Raw genomic sequence first — 19,065 nt, 5'->3', positions numbered from 1 at the left:
TAGGTACACTGACCATCTCCTTAGAGACAGTGTCCTCACCAATTAGGCTAGACTAGGGGTTCTCCTGTCTCTGCCTCCCCAGCACTGGAATGACAGGTATGTGCCACTCTTGGCATTTTATCTAGGTTCTAGGAATCAAACTGAAGTCCTCATGCTTGTGAAGCAAGTATTTTATACATTGAACCATCTCTCCAGCCCAAAAGCCTTTAAAAATTTTTTTAAAAAAATTTTAATAGGAGACGGGGCCTTGCTATGTTGTCTAGGTTTGCCTCAAACTCCTGAGATCAAGCCTCTCCATAGCTGGTATTACAGACAAACCATCAATTTTGGCTTTATGATATAAAAGTTCTTTTTTTTTTTTTTCCTGGAGACAGGGTCTCATGTTGTCTAGGGTGATTTTAAATTCTCTATTCTCCTGCCTCAACCTCCCAAGAGCAAGGATTCCAAGCATATGCCACCATACTTGGGTGATCATATAAACTTTAACTGGCCACTAGATGATTGCATGGCACTGCCATCTTGTCCCCCATACCAATGTCACTGAAACAGTGCATAATCAACAATTTGTAGGCCAACTTATTTTTGGTTGGCCTTTAAAACAACCTGAAATCCTTTTCATTTACTCTGTGTGTGTGTGTGTGTGTGTGTGTGTGTGTGTGTGTGTGTGTGTAGCCAGGTCCCGGGCATACTAAACAAGCACTTTACTACTCAGCCAGACTCACAGCCCCTGGAACCTTTGTTGCTGTTCTTGGTGTTTTGGGTGCTCAGATCGAAACTATGGCCTTTCCCATGCCAAGCCCGTGCTTTACGGGCAAACTGAACCCCAAGCCCTGCAACTGTTACCCATCCACGTTTGCGGTAGATGTCTAAGTACAGCTGCGCCTGCCCGGGGCCAAGGGAGCAGTGTGTAAAACACGAATTCCTCTTAGTGAGAGATCATTACTCGGGTTCACTTGGTTATTTATTTATTTATTTTTGAGGTAGAGTCTCGCTCTAGCCCATGCTAACTTGGAATTCACTATGTAGTCTCAGACTGGCCCTGAACTCACAATGAATCCTCCTGCCTCAGGCTTCCGAGTGCTGGGATTAAAGTGGTATGTGCCACCACACCCGGCTATTTCCTTATTTTTGAGATAGGGTCTCATGAAGCCCAAGCTGGCCTTGAGCTTGTTATGTAGCCGAGGCTGTACTTGAATGCCTAGTCCTCCTGCCTCTATCTCCCAAGGGCTGGAATTCCAGTCGTGCACCACCACGAGTGGCTGGTTCGTTGTTCCAGGGGAAGGACTTGGCCTCTGTAAGTGACGGCCCTTATGTAAGTGTGTGCATGGGGCTGCAGGCCTCAGAGACCAGCAGTGACCATGGCTGCCGCTGCCAGCTACCCCGGAAACAAAGCGGGCCAGCATACCTGTGTCCCCGCTCCTTCTGATGGTGCAAACTCCATGGACTTCAGGATACTGGAAGAGCAAGACACAGTGGTTATTTTCAGCTTATACCTTATTAGCAGCCAGGCCAATAAGCATTAACGTTACCATTTCCTGCTCTGCAGGCGCCGAGGAACTGACAACTTTAAAAACTTCCCTGGCAGAAATTTAATCTGATAATGCCGCTAGAGGAATGAGTATTCAACTAGCAGTTGGCAAAAGTTTTTTTTTTTTTTTTTTTTCTCAGCATGTAAATCACCCCATATGGAGTCACACCAGGTCTGTTCAGACTATAATTTTAAAGTTTAATACAGACATCACATTGTTGCAAGGGGGATGGAAAGATCTGGGGCGTGGGGGTGGGGAGACAGAAGGAGGGGGACTCATGACCCCCCTCTGTCACTTGGGAAATGGCAGAGAGAGTCATATCTCACAAGGGGATGGCTTGGTGCAGGCCCAGGTGGGGTGAGGGACAGAGAATTGCTCCACTGTCCCCTTTAGGGTTGACACAGGCTGTGGCTAGACTGCTCAAGGTGCTGGACTGCCTGAACAAGCCAGGAGCTGCAAGGAGTCAGGTCCTGACCTCTGATCTGCTATTTCTTCCCTTCTTGTGTATATGAGAGTGTGGAAGTCGGAGGTGGGGGTCTTCCTCCATCTCGCTCCACTTTATTCTTTGAGACAGGCTCTCTCACTGAACCCAGAGATCACTGATTCTGTTTGATGAGCTACCCAGTGAGCCCCTGGGATCCTCCTGTTCCCAGTGCGGGGATCACAGGCCTTTATGCAGGTGCTAAGGAACAACTCAGGTTTCCATTTACCTACTGAACCATCCCTATAGTCCCCTCTCATATTATTGTTTTTTGCTGTGGATGTTTCTGTCAGGACCAAGGAGAAGAGGAAGAAGAGTCTATGGGGCTCCAAGGGGTTCATGCATGGAGTTGGGGGTACCAGTTGATAGTCTAGCATGAACAAAACCCTGGGTTCTGTCCCCAGCATCAAGTAGTGGTCTATGCTTGCCATCCCAGCACTCAGGAGGTGAAGGCAGGAGGATCAAGACATCAAGGTCATCCTCAGCTACATAGTGAGTTGGAGGCCAGCCTGAGCTATATGGGATCCTGCCGCAAAAAGAAAACAACAACAAAAAGCCCACATAAGGGGCTGGAGAGATGGCTTAGCGGTTAAGCGCTTGCCTGTGAAGCCTAAGGACCCCGGTTTGAGGCTCGACTGCCCAGGACCCACGTTAGCCAGATGCACAAGGGGGTGCACATGTCTGGAGTTCGTTTGCAGTGGCTGGAGGCCCTGGCGCGCCCATTCTCTCTCCCTCTCCCTATCTGCCTCTTTCTGTTCCTCTCAAATAAATAAACAAAAGTAACAACAACAACAACAAAAGTCCACATAAGAAACAGCAAGGCTCAGGGTGGGCAAGGCTGCACGCAAAGGTCTACAACCTGTGTCTGTGATTTTGGCCTCTGTCATCCTTGAAGGCCCACACGAGTACCATCAAGACACCACACTGTGGAAGATGCCATCAGAGGCAAAAGGCTGTTGGCTAGGGACCAGCCCTTTACTTCATCATTGCGGAAAGTCTCACCATGTAAACGAACCAAAGCAGGGACAAGGACGAGCTACGTGTGTGGCCATGTGATTTTCTACTCTGCGACTCAGAATCAAGGAACTCTGGACCCTTGCCATCCCACAGGAGAGAGGCGAGGAGCCATCTGGACACACGTCTTTTCTTAGCAGGTTCACGATGTTTGCAACTATATTTTTGTCTCTTTTCCTATTCTGGTTGATTCATGATTGTTCATTAGGCTAAGTGAGCCTATAAACGGAGGCAGGTTGAGCGCCCCAAACAGAAAACCTTTCTTTTGTGGGGGGGGGGGAATGCTGGGGATTGCATCCAAGGCCTTGTGCACGCTAGATAAGCGCTCTTCCCACTCAGCTGCATGCTCAGACCTTACCCTGAAACAATTGTTTCTTTTCCTGTGTGTGTGTGTACACACGCGTGTGTGTGTACACACGCATGTGTGTGCACGCTTATAGAGGCCAGAGGTTGAAATCAGGTTTCTTCCTCAGTCACTCTCCATTTTATTTTTCACACAGGGTCTCTTGCTAAACCTGGAGCTCACCAATTTGGTAAGATGAGTGAGGCGGCAAGCTTGGGATCCTCCTGCCTTCCCTCCTACTGCACTGGTACCCTAAGCGTGTGTTGCCATGCCTAGGTTTTACGTGGGTTCTGGGGACTGGAACTCAGGTCCCCATGCTGGCTTGGTAAGCCCTTTGCCCACTGAGCCATCTCCACGGCCCCTGAAACTTTTGGAACTGTGAAATAAATTACTACACAAACTGGGCATGGTGGCTCAAGCCTGCAAACCCAGCAATTGGAAGGCTGAGGCAGGAGGCTTGCCTGGCTTACAGAGTGAGACCTTGTCTCAAAATAAGACAAAACAAAACCAAAAGAAACAGTGGCTCACAGATCCTGGGGGAGTCTACCTGCTTTCTCAGTTCCAACTCCAAAAGTACACCTTTTCTTTCCCTTCTTTGCGTGCTGGTAGAAAGCCCAAGCATACTTGCCCTAACACTTCAGAGTGTTTTTACCATTTTTCTCAGTAAATCTATTTTGCCTTACTCAAGAAACACCAACTCTGAAGTCTTTCTGGTCTAAGCATTTTAGATAAAGGATGAACTATATTACAAATATCAACAGCTCTCTGTTCAACAAAATAATATATCCCAATGACCTGGGACAGTGTGGGACTGAGAACCACAGCCAGTCCTGATCTGCACTCCACAGAACATGAAGGCGCCGACGTGTTAGAGGTGAAACCTACAGGCTACTCAGAGGCTTCTGAGGCAGGAGGACCTTGCAGGCTGGAGACGGGCTTAGGGGAGCAGGCGCTCTCCAGACCTCTGCTGGGAGAGGGGCAGTGACAAAGCAGAGACAGCAGAGCCTGCTGGGGACAGTGGGGGAGGGGCACAGGAGGAGGACGCGAGGTCCTGTTGTGAGAGGGCACTTGGCTCATCACCAGCGGGAGGCCAAGATCACATTTAGCAGAGTCCCCTGGGGAAGCTCTGGGCCTGTGTGGTAGTAGAGGGAAGGGCTCTGGAAGCCTGCAGATGCCAGAGAAGGGGCTGATGGGAACAGCATGTCTGGGACTGGACAGGCAGCTCTGGGGGCGGCGGGAGGCAAACAGGCCCGAACCTAGCTTCCCCGGATGGAGGCGACAGCAGAGGGGGACAGGATCCACGTCACAGGTGGTGCGGGAGAGAGGGAGGGGTGGAGAAAAGCCGGCCCATTTCTACTTTCCATTTCTTTCTTTCTTTTTTTTTCTGAGACAGGGTCTTGTGTAGCTTAGACAGGCCTTGAATTTACCATGGATGGCTTGAACTCCTCATCCTCCTGCCTCCCTTTCTTGAGTACTGGGATAGGCATATGTGACTGCGTTTGGCTGCCTAACATGTTCTTTCATTTAAAACTAATAGCCTGACTTCCTTTCTTCTTCCTTCCCTTCCTCCCTCCCTCCCTTCCTCCCTTCCTTCCTTCCTTTTTATTAAGACAAGAGTCTTGATAATGTAGCCCAAGCTGGCCTTGGACTCAGCATCCTCTTGCCTCCGTCTCCGGAGTGCTGGGATTATTCTAGTTGAATGCCACAACACCCAGCTTCTTTCTTCTTTCTTTTGCATGTGTATGTCTATGTTGGGGCACATGCATGTGAACACCACAGGCTGATGTCAGGTGCCTCACTCAGTCACTTTCTACCTTATTGTTTGAGGGTCTTGTCCTGAACCTAGAATTCATCAACTTGGCTAGAGCAGTTGGCCTCCAAGCCCAGAGTCCTCCTGCCTCCATCTCCCAGGGCTGGAATCACAGGCATGTACCACCATGCCTGCTGTGGTGTTGGGGATCCCAGCTCAGGCTCTTATACTTGTGCAGAAAAGACTTCGCCCACGGAACCATTTCCCCAGCACTCTCCTTTGTTTTGAAGTGGGAAAGGAAGGGAAGCTTGAGGCTAGGCAGTTATTGAAGGACAACCAGGTAAAAATGTAGGTTTTTGAGCTGGATGGGGTGGCGCATGCCTTTAATGCCAGCCTTTGGGAGGCAGAGGTAGGAGGATTGCTGTGAGTTTGAGGCCATGCTGAGACTACATAGTGAATTCCAGGTCAGCCTGAGCTAGAGTGAGTGAAGCCCCACCTTGAAAAACCAAAAAAAGTAGGTTTGTAAGGCGGAAATGGGATGAGGATCCGATTCCTGTGGCGGTAGGAGTGCTAGAGAGGCTCAGGGCTGCTCGGCGAGATGCTGAAGGCTGTCTGCAGACCAGTGGGGTGGGGGAAGGTGTGGAGTGCGAGCCTGAATAAGAGAGGGCATGCTGAGGACACGCACGGAGGGCTGGTGAAGATCACGGGCACAGGGACTAAAGAGGCTCCCAGCAGGGCTGTGGAATAGCTCGGCGGTAAAGTCCTCAGCTGGCAAGGTCCTGCTTTGATTCCCAGCAGGGGCCGGGGGAGGCCCACAGGGTGGGTGGGATTTAGAGGAAGAACAGGGCCAGTGGAGCAGGGTCAGCTTAAAAGGGAAAACACAAATAAAAAAAAAAAAAAAAAAAAAGGGAAAACACCCACTGGACAGAAGGTGACCAGAGAAAGGACTGGGCAGCATATCACCCATGGATGGACAAGAGGTGGGGCCCAAGATCAGAGTGAGGGTGTGATGGTTCATCCCGAAATGTCGACTTGGCAGGATCAGGAAGCACCCCTCTGTGTGTACCCACGAGGGAGTTTCCAGACTGGGGAAGACCCACCCATACTGTGGGTGGCACTGTTTCATGGGCTGGGACGATGGACTGAATAAAAAGGAGAAAGCAAGCTGAGCGCCAGCGTTGACCTCTCTGCTTCCTGACTGTGGCTGTGAGCAGAGGTGTCCTGCTTCTGCCACCATGCCTTCCCTGCCGTGACAGATGGCATCCTCTCAACTGTGGGCCCAAATAAGCCTTAAGCTATTTTTTTTTTTAATTAGAAATTTTGTCACAATGAGAAAAAAAGAAAAAAAAAAAAACTTATACAGAGGGATCCCAGGCAAAATGGGAATCAGAGGAGCTCATCCTTCCCGAAAGCAGAGGACTAGGGCCAGGGATCAGGAGCTCCGGAGGTCAAGGGGCAGGCTTGAGGGTAGGAGGGGCCAGGAGAAAGCTGGAGTCTGAGAAGGGTCCTAGAAGGGAGCATCTGTGCTTTCAAAAGTAGGCATGAGCAGAGAGGAAGACTGCCTTCTGGAAGGAGATTAGGGTCTGGGAAAGAAGTTCTGGAGTACAGGAGGCCTTGGTGGTGCTTTCCATCAGAAAACATGCCCCTCTCTGCTGTGTCTCTGTCTGGGGAACGTAACAGAAACAGGCTTTGATTTTGCCGTTTCTTTAAGAGCAGTATTTCCCGTGAGCATGCTGGGATACTTTAAATGCGCCATGCCTTATACAGAATCCAGAGAAGTCGGGGATGTAGCCCAGTTGGTAGAGTGCTTGCCTCGTATGCATGAAGCTTTGGGATCCACATCCACCATTGTGTAAAGGTGGTGAGGTGGCGCACACCTGTAATTGTAGTGATCAGTAGGTGAAGCCAAGAGCATTAGAAGTTCAAGGTCATTCTTGGCTACATAGAGAGTTTAAGGCCAGTCTACACTATGTAAGAGTCTAAGCAACAATGACAAACTCTTCAAAAGCAAAACATAAGCCAGACATGGTGGTGCACGCCTTTAATCCCAGCACTTGGGAGGCAGAGGTAGGAGGATTGCTGTGAGTTTGTGGCTACCCTAAGACTACATAGTGAATTTCAGGTCAGCGTGAGCTAGAGTGAAACCCTACCTTGAAAAAAAAAAAAACAACCCAAAACAGCCAGGCATGGTGGCGCATGCCTTTAATCCCAGCACTCGGGAGGCAGAAGTAGGAGGATCGCCGTGAGTTGGAGGCCACCCTGAGAGCCCATAGTGAATTCTAGGTCAGCCTGGGCTAAAGTGAGACCCTACCTCGAACCCCCCCTCCGAAAAGAAAACAACAACCAAACAAAAAAACCCAAAACAAAAACAAATGCCAAAAAACCCCCATAAAACCAACCCCTAAAAGGCCAAAGAGCCCTGGGAGAGTGTGAGTTCAAACACCCAAGGAGCTGTGTGGCGCAGTGTTTTGATGCCACTGGGCACACATCGGCTGGCATCCTGGGCCCTGCTTCTCCATACTTACTTCAGCTCTTTCTTCACCTCTTCATAGTCAGCCTGGCCTTTGAGCTTCTCTTCCAGTTGCTGAAACAGAAGGAATTTTATTAGTTTAGAATTTTATTACCACATCAGAACTGAGGTCACTGGACTTCGCCAATAATATCCCCTGTAAAGCACGTGGCCATCTCCCAGCAGGAAGTGATCCTGCACACAGGATGTCAAAAACATGACCACCACCATCTTCTCTCCCCTGTTCTTCTGGCCTGGAGTGAACATACACATTTGCACGTGTGTGCACGTGTGCATGTTTATACAAGTTGGAGAGTTGTTTTTTTTTTTTTGGTGTGCATGTCTATGTAGACACATGTGCCCAGAGTTCCTGCACATGGAGGTTGCAGAAGCATGTGGGGGTGATCCTCTGTTGCTCTCACATGTTGTTTCCTTGAGAGGATGCCTCTTTCTGAACTGGGAATTACCAAGACCAGCTGACCAGGGAACCCCAGCAAGCCGCCATCTCTGCTCCTTTCAGCACTATGGTTACAAGGCATGCTCAGCCGTGCCTGGCTTTTTATGTGAGCGTTGGGGATCAAACTCAGGTGGCGCATGCCTTTACTCCCAGCTCTTGGGAGGCCGAGGTACGAGGATTGCTGTGAGTTTGAGGCCAGCCTGGGACTACAGAGTGAGTTCCAGGTCAGCCTGAGCTAGAGTGAGACCTGACCTCGGAAAACATGTGTATAATACACCAGCAAAATGGAGGCAGTGTTGAGCTCCTGGCACTTAAAAGGCAGGTGTGTTTGCTACCTGGTGAGCACGTGTGAGTTGTGCGCAGTTTTGTTGGAATCAGAACTGGCTCTTCCGTGTTGACATCAGACAGGCGTTAGGAGGACTCTGGGAACTTAGCCGTTACGATGTGGGGAATAGAGGCCTGTTCACGTGGGTGGGTGCTGGCTCTCTGACAGCTGGCCTGTCTCCTGTGAGGTCAGCCCTACCTGACTGGGACTCCCTGGTCCCACAGCTTCCTTGGGTTTGGCAGTATGTTTTCAGAGTGATGATGCGCTATGGTGTTCCAGAACAACGTGTGCTTGTGGCTGTCACTGAAAGGCCTTCCTTGGCTTGAGCTGTTGTGGTAGGGTGGTCAGTCAGAGGTGCTTCCTTCTACAAGGCTTTATTGACTATGAGCTCCTGAGGTTGAGGGGGAGTGGGGTGAGAGTGTGCTGATAGCCATGAGGTTTCAGGGCAAAGTCCTGGTAAGTCAATGTTTCCATGCTTGAGATAAACTAATCTTACTGCCTCAGCTGCTAGAATTCAATCTCTCTCATGGTCCCATGTAGCCCAGGCTGCCCTGGAACTTGCTATGTAGCTGAGGATGACCTTGAATTCCTGATCCTTCTGCCTTCACCTCTGAAGTGCTAAGGTCACAGGTGTGTGTCACAATACCTGTTTTTCGGGGTGCTGGGGACTGAGCTCGGGGCTTCAAGCACTCTACCAGCTCTGCTACATCCCCAGCCCCAACCTATGGGCTTTCTAGGTGTCTCTTTAGGTTCTGCTTGAATCCAACAAAGAACATTCCAAGGTATACGAGGTGTCCACCTGGCCCGTCAGCCTTGACGCTCATCTAAGTCTTCCCGGAGTTCCAAGCATGCGGTGCTGGGCTCCAGCCACTCAGCCCATCTTCATTGTGGCTTCTGCTGTGTGTGTTTTTTCCCATCGTATAAAATTGCTCTGCCTTGTTCCCTTTTAAAGATCCCTTGCCAACTTCATAAATTATAATGGTTTTCCCAGCCATAATCAAACAGCGGTACTAGGCACTCATTTTTTCCCCACAAAAGACTCTCTGAAGGTGTTTCTAAAGAAGTGATTATTTCATTCTCTTCCCAGTAGTCGAATAGCAGGAAGCACTAATGTGTGGCCCGCCCTCAAAAAAGTGTTATGGGCTGTGTGGCGGGGATTGAGAAATACACAGAATGTGCAGAGGCTGGATACACACACACACACATACACACACACACACACACACACACACGCACGCACGCACGCACACACGCCCCGGGTCATCTACAGAGACCATCAGAAAGCCAGGAGGAAGGCAGAGAGGGTGACACAGAAGTGAACCCAAAAAGGCCACCAGCCTGAGGTGGCTGGAAGGGTTGCAGGAAGCAAGGAGGTCATGTGGATATGGGCACCTCTGGGCCCTTAAGAACCAGATTTGCAGTCACTGGCAACTACGTGATTGTGTCTGAAAGGTTGTGACTGCAAATCTCTGCAAACCTGTGGTGGGTGTGATCAAAAGGTGCCGAGAGAGCTGGAGAGATAGATGGCTTAGCGGTTAAGCGCTTGCCTGTGAAGACTAAGAACCCTGGTTCAAGGCTCAGTTCCCCAGGACCCACGTTAGCCAGATGCACAAGGGGGCGCACGTGTCTGGAGTTTGTTTGCAGCAGCTGGAGACCCTGGCGCACCCATTCTCTCTCTCTCTCTCTCTCTCTCTCTCTAACTGCCTCTTTCTCTCTCTGTCACTCTCAAATAAATAAAAATAAACAAAATGTTTAAAAAAAAAAAAAGGTGCCGAGAGCCCTGGGGATGTAGCTGGCTTGCCTAGCGTACAGAAAGCCCTGGGTTCCAAGCCCAGCCCAGCGCAGACTGGTGTGGTTAGACATGCCCGTGATCCCAGCTCTTGGGAGATGGAGGCAGGAGGATCAGGAGTTCAAGTCACCCTTGACTATACATCTTGAGCTTGGGCTACATGGAGCCCTGTCTCCAAAAAGGGTCAGGGTGGGACCGAGAAATAGCTTAGTAGATAGTGTTAGCCATGCAAGCATGGGCTGGTCTTGACAGCACCCGGGGTGGCAGCCCACCGGTAACCCCAGCACTCAGGAAGCAGAGCCAGGCAGGGGATCCCCAGGGCAGGCTGGCTAGCTACACTAGACCAGGCAAATCAGCGAGCTCTAGCCTTGAGTGAGAGACCCTGGCTGCCGCAGTAAATGAAGGCAGGGAAGATGCCTGACCCTGGCCTCCGGCCTCCGGGTGCACACGCCCCCACACGCACAGATGAGATCCCATGCATTTTAGTTGGTAACAGATGGAAATAGCCGTTACTGCTTCTATCAACCTCAGTGGCATCACTGTTCCTGGGCACTGCGAGGGACAGAGCCCGTCAAGACCCTGTGGGGCGCCTCTGACTTAAATGGAGTCTCCTTAGGAAACACCTGCTGTGGAGGCACTGGAGGTGGGAGGGGCAGCGAGTGCCCACGTGCAGGCCGGCATGTGACTCGGCAAGGGCAGCATGGGGCCCTGGCAGAAGCAGCATGACCCAGGAGCGGCTCTGCTTCTCAAATGCTGGTGGGCAGCAGGGGTAGCATCGTGGCCAAGGCCACTGGACCGGGTCATCTTGCTGAATGACGTACAGTTGGCCCTGGTTCTGGGGGCCGAGCGGAGCCAGGTTGCAGCGGCGATCTGTGATTTGCGCTGCGCAGAAACAACCCTGGGACTTTTGCGGCTGACTCTTTTCCTGTGCAGGCGGTGGGCCAAGTGGACCTCTCCCAGTGCTGGGCACAGCAGTGGGCCCCGCAGTCACAAGGTGGGGACAGCTGATACACTGCAGCTGCCAGGCTGAGTGTGGGCAGGTACAGGAAGAGTGTTTTCTACTTAGGATGCTTCTTGGTTTTCTTCTGTGTGTGTGTGTGTGTGTGTGTGTGTGTGTGTGCATATGTATATATGCATGTGTCGTGTGTGGGGAGCACACATGCATGTGTACAGATACGTGTGTAGGTCAGAGGTTGACATCAGATGTCTTCCTCAATCATTCTCCATCTCACTATTTAATTATAATAATTTATTATTTTTTTAATTATTTATTTATTTATTTGAGAGCGATAGACACAGAGAGAAAGACAGATAGCGGGAGAGAGACAGAATGGGCGCGCCAGGGCTTCCAGCCTCCGCAAACGAACTCCAGACGCGTGCGCCCCCTTGTGCATCTGGCTAACGTGGGACCTGGGGAACCGAGCCTCGAACCGGGGTCCTTAGGCTTCACAGGGAAGCGCTTAACCGCTAAGCCATCTCTCCAGCCCAATAATTTATTTTTTATGTGTGTAGTATGTATGTATGTGTATGGGATCATGTGGTCAGAGGACAACCTCAGGGACTTTCTCCTCTACTTCCATCTTTTTCTTTTTAGGCAAGCCCAACAGACTGGCCTTTTTTATGCGAGAGAGAGAGAGAGAGAGAGAGAGAGAGAGAGAGAGAGAGAGAGAGGGGGGGGGGAGACAGAGAAGAGGAGGGGAGGGAGGGAGGGAGGGATAAAAAGAGAGCCAGGCGGGGTGGTGCACACCTTTAATCCCAGCACTTGAGAGGCAGAGGTAGGAGGATCACCACGAGTTCGAGACCACCCTGAGACTACATAGTGAATTCCAGGTCAGCCTGAGCTAGAGTATCTAGCCACGACAATCGAACGCCAGACGTGTGCACTCCCTTGTGCGCATGTGTGACCTTGTGAGCTTGCGTCACTGTGCATCTTGCTTATATGGGACCTGGAGAGTTGAACATGGGTCCTTAGGCTTTGCAGGCAAATGCCTTAACCGCTAAGCCATCTCTCTTTTGAGACAGGGTTTCCCTCACTGTTTTCCCACCGCTGTGTGGGAGCTTCCAGATTCTCCTGGCCCTGCCTGATGTGGGCTCATGGGCGTTATAGAAGGGCGCTACTTTGTGTCTGGCTTCACACAGGTGCTGAGGAGGGTGGAACGTGGGTCAACAGGCTTGCAAGGAAGGGCCTTTAACCACTGAGCAATCCTTCTTAGTTTTTGACAGGTCTCTTGCTGAACCTAAAACTTACCCATTTGGCTAGTCTAACTAGCCAGCGCGACCCAGAGATGCTCCTGTCTGTGCCTGCCCAGCGCAGGGACTACAAGGGTATGCTGTCATTACCGGCTTTTACATGGGTGCTGGGGATCCAAACTCAGGTCCTTATGCTTGAGCAGCAAGCACTTCACCCCATGAGCTATCTCCCCATCCTCCAGTTTCTTTCCTCCCTCCCTTCTATTCTTTTGAGGCAGGGTCTCATGCAGCTCAGGCTAACCTCAAACTCACTATGTAGCCTAGAATCACCTTGAACTGATCCTCCTGCCTCTACTGTCAAGTGCGGGGATTACACAGGTCCTGAGGGTGGTAGAACCTGGCCAGAGGTGCTCCTGTGTCCAGTCTAACAGGGGTTTTCCAAGGGCAGTTAGGTGGAGGCTGGCAGGGTCACTCTTCACCATCTTGTCTGCACGGTGGCCTGTGCACACCTGTGGTTCTGGAAGCCTAGGAGGATGCCAATCTTACAATCATCTACTTGAAGTTCTTAAGATCTGAGGTTTTTAGTACTTAAAGTACCAAGCATTTCAGTATAAGGAAATTCAGACACTCTGTAAAGACACCTATTTAACCTAAGTTAGTAAATATAGTCCTTGGTTCTCCTTCCAGCCAAGAGACCTTGGCATGTCAGACTGAAGCCAAGGAAGGCCATGTCCCCAGGGCCACCCTAGGGTAGAAGTGGTGTTGGTGATGCCAAGGAACAGAGTCTGGCCTTGCAGGCTTGGGTGGGGTGCTACTGGGCGACACTTGGCCTTGCCTGACCCGTTTCAGGGTAGGGAACTTGAGTTTCAGCGCCTCTCCCAGACCAGGCCTGGGTAGCACACACCTCTTTCTCCACTGAACATGGAGAATGGGGGGGGGGGTCCTCCTCAGATGGGGGCCTCTGTCTCCACAGGTCCTTGGGGAAGGGCAGCAATGGTGTGAGTTTGGGATCTGCTGACGTTGGGCCGCAGCAGAGGTACCCAGGGCTGCCCAGGTGGGTAGACCATGTGAACAAGCAGCAGCTGCAGGTAGCTGGGATGCTGAGGATGCAGGATGAGAGGAAGAACCACCTCCCCATTGGCTCACCACCAGGCCAGATGGTTAGGACAGCCAGGGTTGCCTCAGACAGCTCTGCTTTCTTTCCCTGAAGGCAGGACTCTGGCACCCAGAGTCCAGATGTGAGCTAGCATGGACACTGGGTGGCTCTGGTAGAGGAGGGATTTCATGGAGTCATGCTCCAAGTGTGACATGGGCACTGGACATACGGGAGCCAACTCCTCATGGCAGGGGCCATCACACACCAGAAGGGACCTGGGTCAGTATGTAGGCCAGCTGGACGTCACGTGTCACAGCTGGTGAAGTGTGCAGTGAAGCTGGGGACTGTATGTCTTTCCAAGATGTAATTAGCCCCCTGCAAGCATGGTCAGTAGTGTCCACTGGCTGACACGGAGTCCATGGGAGGAGCTCACACACGACCTCAGTGATGGTTTATACTGACTGTCAGATCGGCAGAATTTAGTCACCTAGGAAACAAGTCTTTGGGCATGCTGGGAAGGATGATCTTGGTGGGTCATTAAGACTCACAGTAACAGTGGGTGGCACCATCCCATGAGCTGGGGCCCTGCACTGTATAAATAAATAGGATAAGCCAGGCATGGTGGCGCATGCCTTTAATTCCAGCACTCAGGAGGCAGAGGTAGGAGGATCACCATGAGTTTGAGGCCACTCTGAGACTCCATAGTGAATTCCAGGTCAGCCTGCACCAGAGTGAGACCCTACCTCGAAACACCAAAAAAAGAAAAAAAAAAAAAAAAAGGACAGAGCTGACTGAGCGGCAGCACGTATCAATCTGCTTCCTTATTGTGATGAATGTGAGCAGCCGCCGCAAGTTCCTGCTGCCGCACCTTCTCCGCCATGATGGACTGTGAACAAACCCTTTCTTTCTAAATTGCTTCTGATCACAGCTGATCAGAAGAGGATACAAATTCCTTCTGCTAGCATGGCCACTTTGGTATGGCCCTCTGCCCTGAAGGTGGGATTCTGCTTCCTGCACTGGGGCCAGGTCTCCCCTCCTCACCAGAATTTACTGTTCCTTTTAAGTCTCAGCCAGGGTACCTGAGCTGTGTCACTGGGCTCCTGTGACCCTGGACTAGTGGCTTCAGAACTTTTCATTTGCCTTTCTGGAGGTGATGTCTCCTGGTTGTTGGCCTGCTTGCTCATGGTGACGGTGGGCTACCACGGAGGGATGTGTACAGGCCTCAGTGTCACAACTGCGCCTCCTTCTAGGCCACAGGCTACACAACGCTTGGCTTGACATCTGTGGACAGTGGCCATCATCCTTCCCCCATGTGGCAAGAGACTGATGGGACTTGGGAATTCAAGCTTTATAAATCACGATGTCCACACACCAGGAGCGGGGCCCTGCACAGGGTGGCCCAGACACACAGTCACCAGGCAGGGTGGCTGTGGGTACCAGATCCAAGTCACTGGTCCAGGGACTGTACAACCCCAGAGTCAGTCTCGATGCCCATGTAATGCACGGTATTTGGGGTGCCTGTCTATTTGGGAAGTCTAGGGAGTGGATCTCAGCCTTTTTTTCCCCAGCCCCAATGCCCATGGGACACAGCACACTCCCACAGCAGCTCAGAGAGACTCATTAGAGTCTTGGAAGGTGGGGAAGGGGGGACAGAGGCTCACAAGCAAAAACATATGCAAGCTGCAAAAAGATCCCAAGTGGTTCTAAGCCAGCTGCCCATCTACTCAGTGGGAACTACTGATCTTTGGAAACTGTAATTCTTCCTTCGGGAGGTTGGTACTCCCTCCCTCTCTCCCTGTCCTATGCGTGTGGGGTGGTACACATATGGAGAGGCAGAGGACAGCCATGGATACTGCTCACTAACTGGCCAGTGAGCTTCAGATGGATTCCCCTGTCTCTGCCTCTCTTCTCACCCTAGGCATGCTGGGGCTACAGATGCCTGCTACAGAGTGGCTTTTACATGGGTTCTGGGGATCCAAACTCAGGCACGCCTGCTGTGTGGTAAGTGTTTTAGCCACTGGGTGATCTCCCCAGCCCTGTTGTCTCCTTTTTTGAGACAGGGCTTCTTGTAGGCCAGGCTGGCCTCAAACTCACTATGTAGCCATGGATGACCTGAAACTTCTGATCCTCTTGCCTCCACCTCCCAAGTTGTAGGATTCTAGGCCTGAGTCACCGCATCCAGATTATGAGGTGCTAGGGACAGAACCCAGGGCTTTGTACCTGCTAGGAAAATGCCCTACAAACTGAGCTATATCCCTAACTTGAAATTAGTACTTTTTTTTTTTTTTTAAGCTAGCCTTTTGCATAAACACCCATTTTAAGTTGAAGCTACCTGTGGCATTATTTACCATGCCATAGCAAGTACAGTGCAGGTGACTGCCTGATTACACTGTGTGGTGGTTCGATTCAGGTGTCCCCCATAAACTTAGATGGTCTGAATGCTAGGTTCCCAGCTGATGGAAATTTGGGAATTAATGCTTCCTGGAGGCAGTGTATTGTTGGGGGCGGGCTTATGGGTGTTATAGCCAGTTTCCCCATGCCAGTTTTTGGCACACTCTCCTGTTACTATTGTCCACCCTATGTGGGCCAGGGGGTGATGTCCACCCTCTGCTCATGCCATCATGGAGCTTCTCCCTCGAGCCTGTAAGCCAAAAGAAACTCTCTTATTCCAAGAAGCTTCCCTTGGTTGGGTGATTCCTACCAGCAACGTGAACCTGACTGCAACACACTGCCTCTCTATTAAGAGTGTGCTGACGGAAAACAGAGTTATCAAAAACAGCAGCCTTGTCACGGCAGACAGGTTATTTTATTAATTACGACCAGGAAGTGATTCTCTATGAATGGCACAAGGCTGAGCCCTTGTCAGACCACACAGGATGAAGCAGGTGTCTCGAAGCCAGTTCCATGTCTACCCTAAGGTGAGAACGTGCAGCACAAGACGTGCGTCGTTTGCATGAAAGAGACACAGGCGACTGTGAAGCCGTGTGGTGAGAAAATGATGGAGCAGTTTTCAACATGCTAGGGCATGCGAGGCATTTAATGAGCTCCATGTGTATTCTATTTACAGAGTGTGCCGTTCAGTTCAGGGCTCAAGATCCTCCACGTGGGCTGGGGATATGGTTCAGTATGCACAGGGCATGCTTAGCGTGCACAAAGCCTTAAGTTCAATTTCCAGCACCACATAAAGCAGACATGGTGAAGCGTGCCTGCGATCTTTGACCTCTGGAGGTGAGACAAGAAGACAAGAGGACCAGGAGTTTAAGGTCATTTTCAGATACACAGGGAGGTCCAGGTTAGCCTTTGTTACCTGAGAGAGAAAGAAAAAGAGAGAGAGAAGAGAAAGAAAGAAAGGTGGGTGTGGGCTGGGGAGGTGCTTCAGCGGTTAAGGGCGTTTGCTGCAAGCTTGCCAATAGGAGTTTGAATCCCTAGCACCCATATAAATCCAGACACAGGGGTGCATGGGCCTGCAATCCCAACATGCCTACGGCAACCGGTGGCAGAGTCCAGAGACTCTCAAAGCCCACGAGCCAGCTAGTCTGGCCTTCCCAGTAGCAAAACAAGAAATCCTGTCTCAAACAAGGTGGAAGGGCCGGGCATGGTGGCGCACGCCATTAATCCCAGCACTCGGGAGGCCGAGGTAGGAGGATTGCTGTGAGTTCGAGGCCACCCTGAGACTACAGAGTGAATTCCAGGCCAGCCTGGGATACAGTGAGACCCTACCTCGAAAAACCAAAAAAGAAATAGAAAGAATGAATGGAAGGAAGGAAGGAAGGAAGGAAGGAAGGAAGGAAGGAAAGAAGGAAGGGGGGAAGCCCACAGAGGTGAGATAAGCCTTCCTTCCTGGCTCCTTGTGGCTACAGGGTCAGAGCTCACTGAAGAAGATCAAGCTGACGAGGTGACAGGTCCCATTCATAAGATATCTCCCTAACAATTATACCTAAGCCTAGTTTAGATCTGAGACTATAAATTATGCGCATTAGGAAAAAAAAATCCCTAAGAAGGTATCTCAGTCAATTAACCTTACCCCTTTGGGGTATGGGTGGTGGATTGGCTCATCTGGGGGATGTGAGGCCTTCTCTGGGTGGCTTTGATATCAGAGACATTTTTACTTCTGGTGACAAGGGGTTAAGATAATTAGAATCAGAGCAGTGTTGTTATTAGAGGATATGTTTTGATTATGGGATCAGATGAAGAGAAGGGAGGGGTGATTTTGGAAGAAGTATCTGGATTGTTTCATTAACTGCACTGTATTAAAGAATTCCCCCAAGATACGGATAAAGCACATTAATTTGTGCAACTCTGTTTCTTTTTTTATGTGACGGCAAACATTAAACCCTTAACTGATTTAGAAGAAATTGCCTGATAATGAAAAATAGAAAGTCTACAGCTCTGTATGACGGAGCCACATGCGAGATGTGCCTCTCAGTACAGCCCTCATCGGAACAGAGGGACTAAAGGCAGATCATCGAGTTGTGGAGCCATTGCCAGGGTCAGAAATGGCACTCATGCGTGAAAACAAGGTTTAATCTAGAAGTAAAGATGAGTTCTGGTACTCATCAGGCTAGTGTATGAGAGAGGAAGAAATGTCAGAGAAAAAGCTGGTGCATTAAGGAAGGACATGAGCTTTCCATGTCTCCCCAAGTCCAAGGCCTTCTCTGCACAGAGACTTGGGCACTGGCCCTTTCTCAGAAAGGAAAGGCTGCAGTTCCAAAGAGGCAAAGAAGAAACCACCCTGGCAGAGTTGTGGGTACTGCTGGCATCAGCTGCAAACTTGCTGCAAAATTTAGTTTTGGATTAAATTTATTCATGTGTTGGAAATCTCCATTAAAAAGAAGAAAGCAGCGGGGCGTGGAGGCGCACACCTTTAATCCCAGCACTCGGGAGGCAGAGGTAGGAGGATCACCGTGAGTTCAAGGCCACCCTGAGACTACAGAGTGAATTCCAGGTCAGCCTGGGCTAGAGCAAGACCCTACCTCGAAAATCCAAAACAAACAAACGAACAAAAAATCCCCCAAAAGAAGAAAGCCAGGCTGGAAAGATGGCTTAGTAGTAGTTAAGACACCTTCCTACAAAGCCTAAGGACCTGGGTTCAATTCTCCAGTATCCATGTAAGCCAGATACACAAGGTAGAGCATGTGTCTGGAGTTCATGTGCAGTGGCTGGAAGCCCTGGCATGCCCATTGTTTTTCTCTTTCAAAATAAGTACATAAAATATATACAAAAAGAAGAAAGTCATCAGGGCATGGTGCTACACACATGTAATCCCAAGAGACTGAATAAAGTAGGAGGATTGTGAGTTCTACGCTAGCCAAGGCCACATAATGAGGGAAGCGGGACATGATAGCTCACATCTGTAATCCCAGAATTTGAGAAGCTGAGGTAGGAGGCTCACTGTGAGTTTGAGACCAGCCTAGGCTTCAGAGTGAGTTTCAGGTCAGCCTGATGTAGAGTGAGACCCTACCTCAAAGAAAAGAAGGGATAGTTCTAATTTTTGCCTGTTCTCTCCCTCCACTTTCCTTGTGTGTATGTAGGTGTGTTTGAGTGTATGCAGATGTGTGCAAGTGTGTACGTGGAGGTCAGAG

General features: G+C 50.4%; 1 protein-coding gene across 10 annotated transcripts in view; it reads right to left on the bottom strand.

Moving 5' to 3' along the window:
- The window catches only part of Cux1 (cut like homeobox 1), a 422,843-nt gene that overhangs the window by 79,311 nt on the left and 324,467 nt on the right, over positions 1-19,065 (bottom strand). For all 10 annotated transcript variants that reach the window (XM_045142920.1, XM_045142921.1, XM_045142924.1 and 7 more), the window contains 2 exons: positions 7,643-7,701; positions 1,406-1,454 (listed from right to left, as the gene is read on the bottom strand). In XM_045142920.1, the coding sequence (XP_044998855.1) occupies positions 1,406-1,454; positions 7,643-7,701 (108 nt within the window). The remainder of the gene's footprint in view (positions 1-1,405; positions 1,455-7,642; positions 7,702-19,065) is intronic.

Source organism: Jaculus jaculus, chromosome 2 (assembly GCF_020740685.1).
Source record: "Jaculus jaculus isolate mJacJac1 chromosome 2, mJacJac1.mat.Y.cur, whole genome shotgun sequence".
In the NCBI taxonomy this organism is placed as follows: Eukaryota; Metazoa; Chordata; class Mammalia; order Rodentia; family Dipodidae; genus Jaculus; species Jaculus jaculus.
Note: the sequence above shows the minus strand (reverse complement) of the source record. Positions and strands in the feature narration are given on the sequence as shown.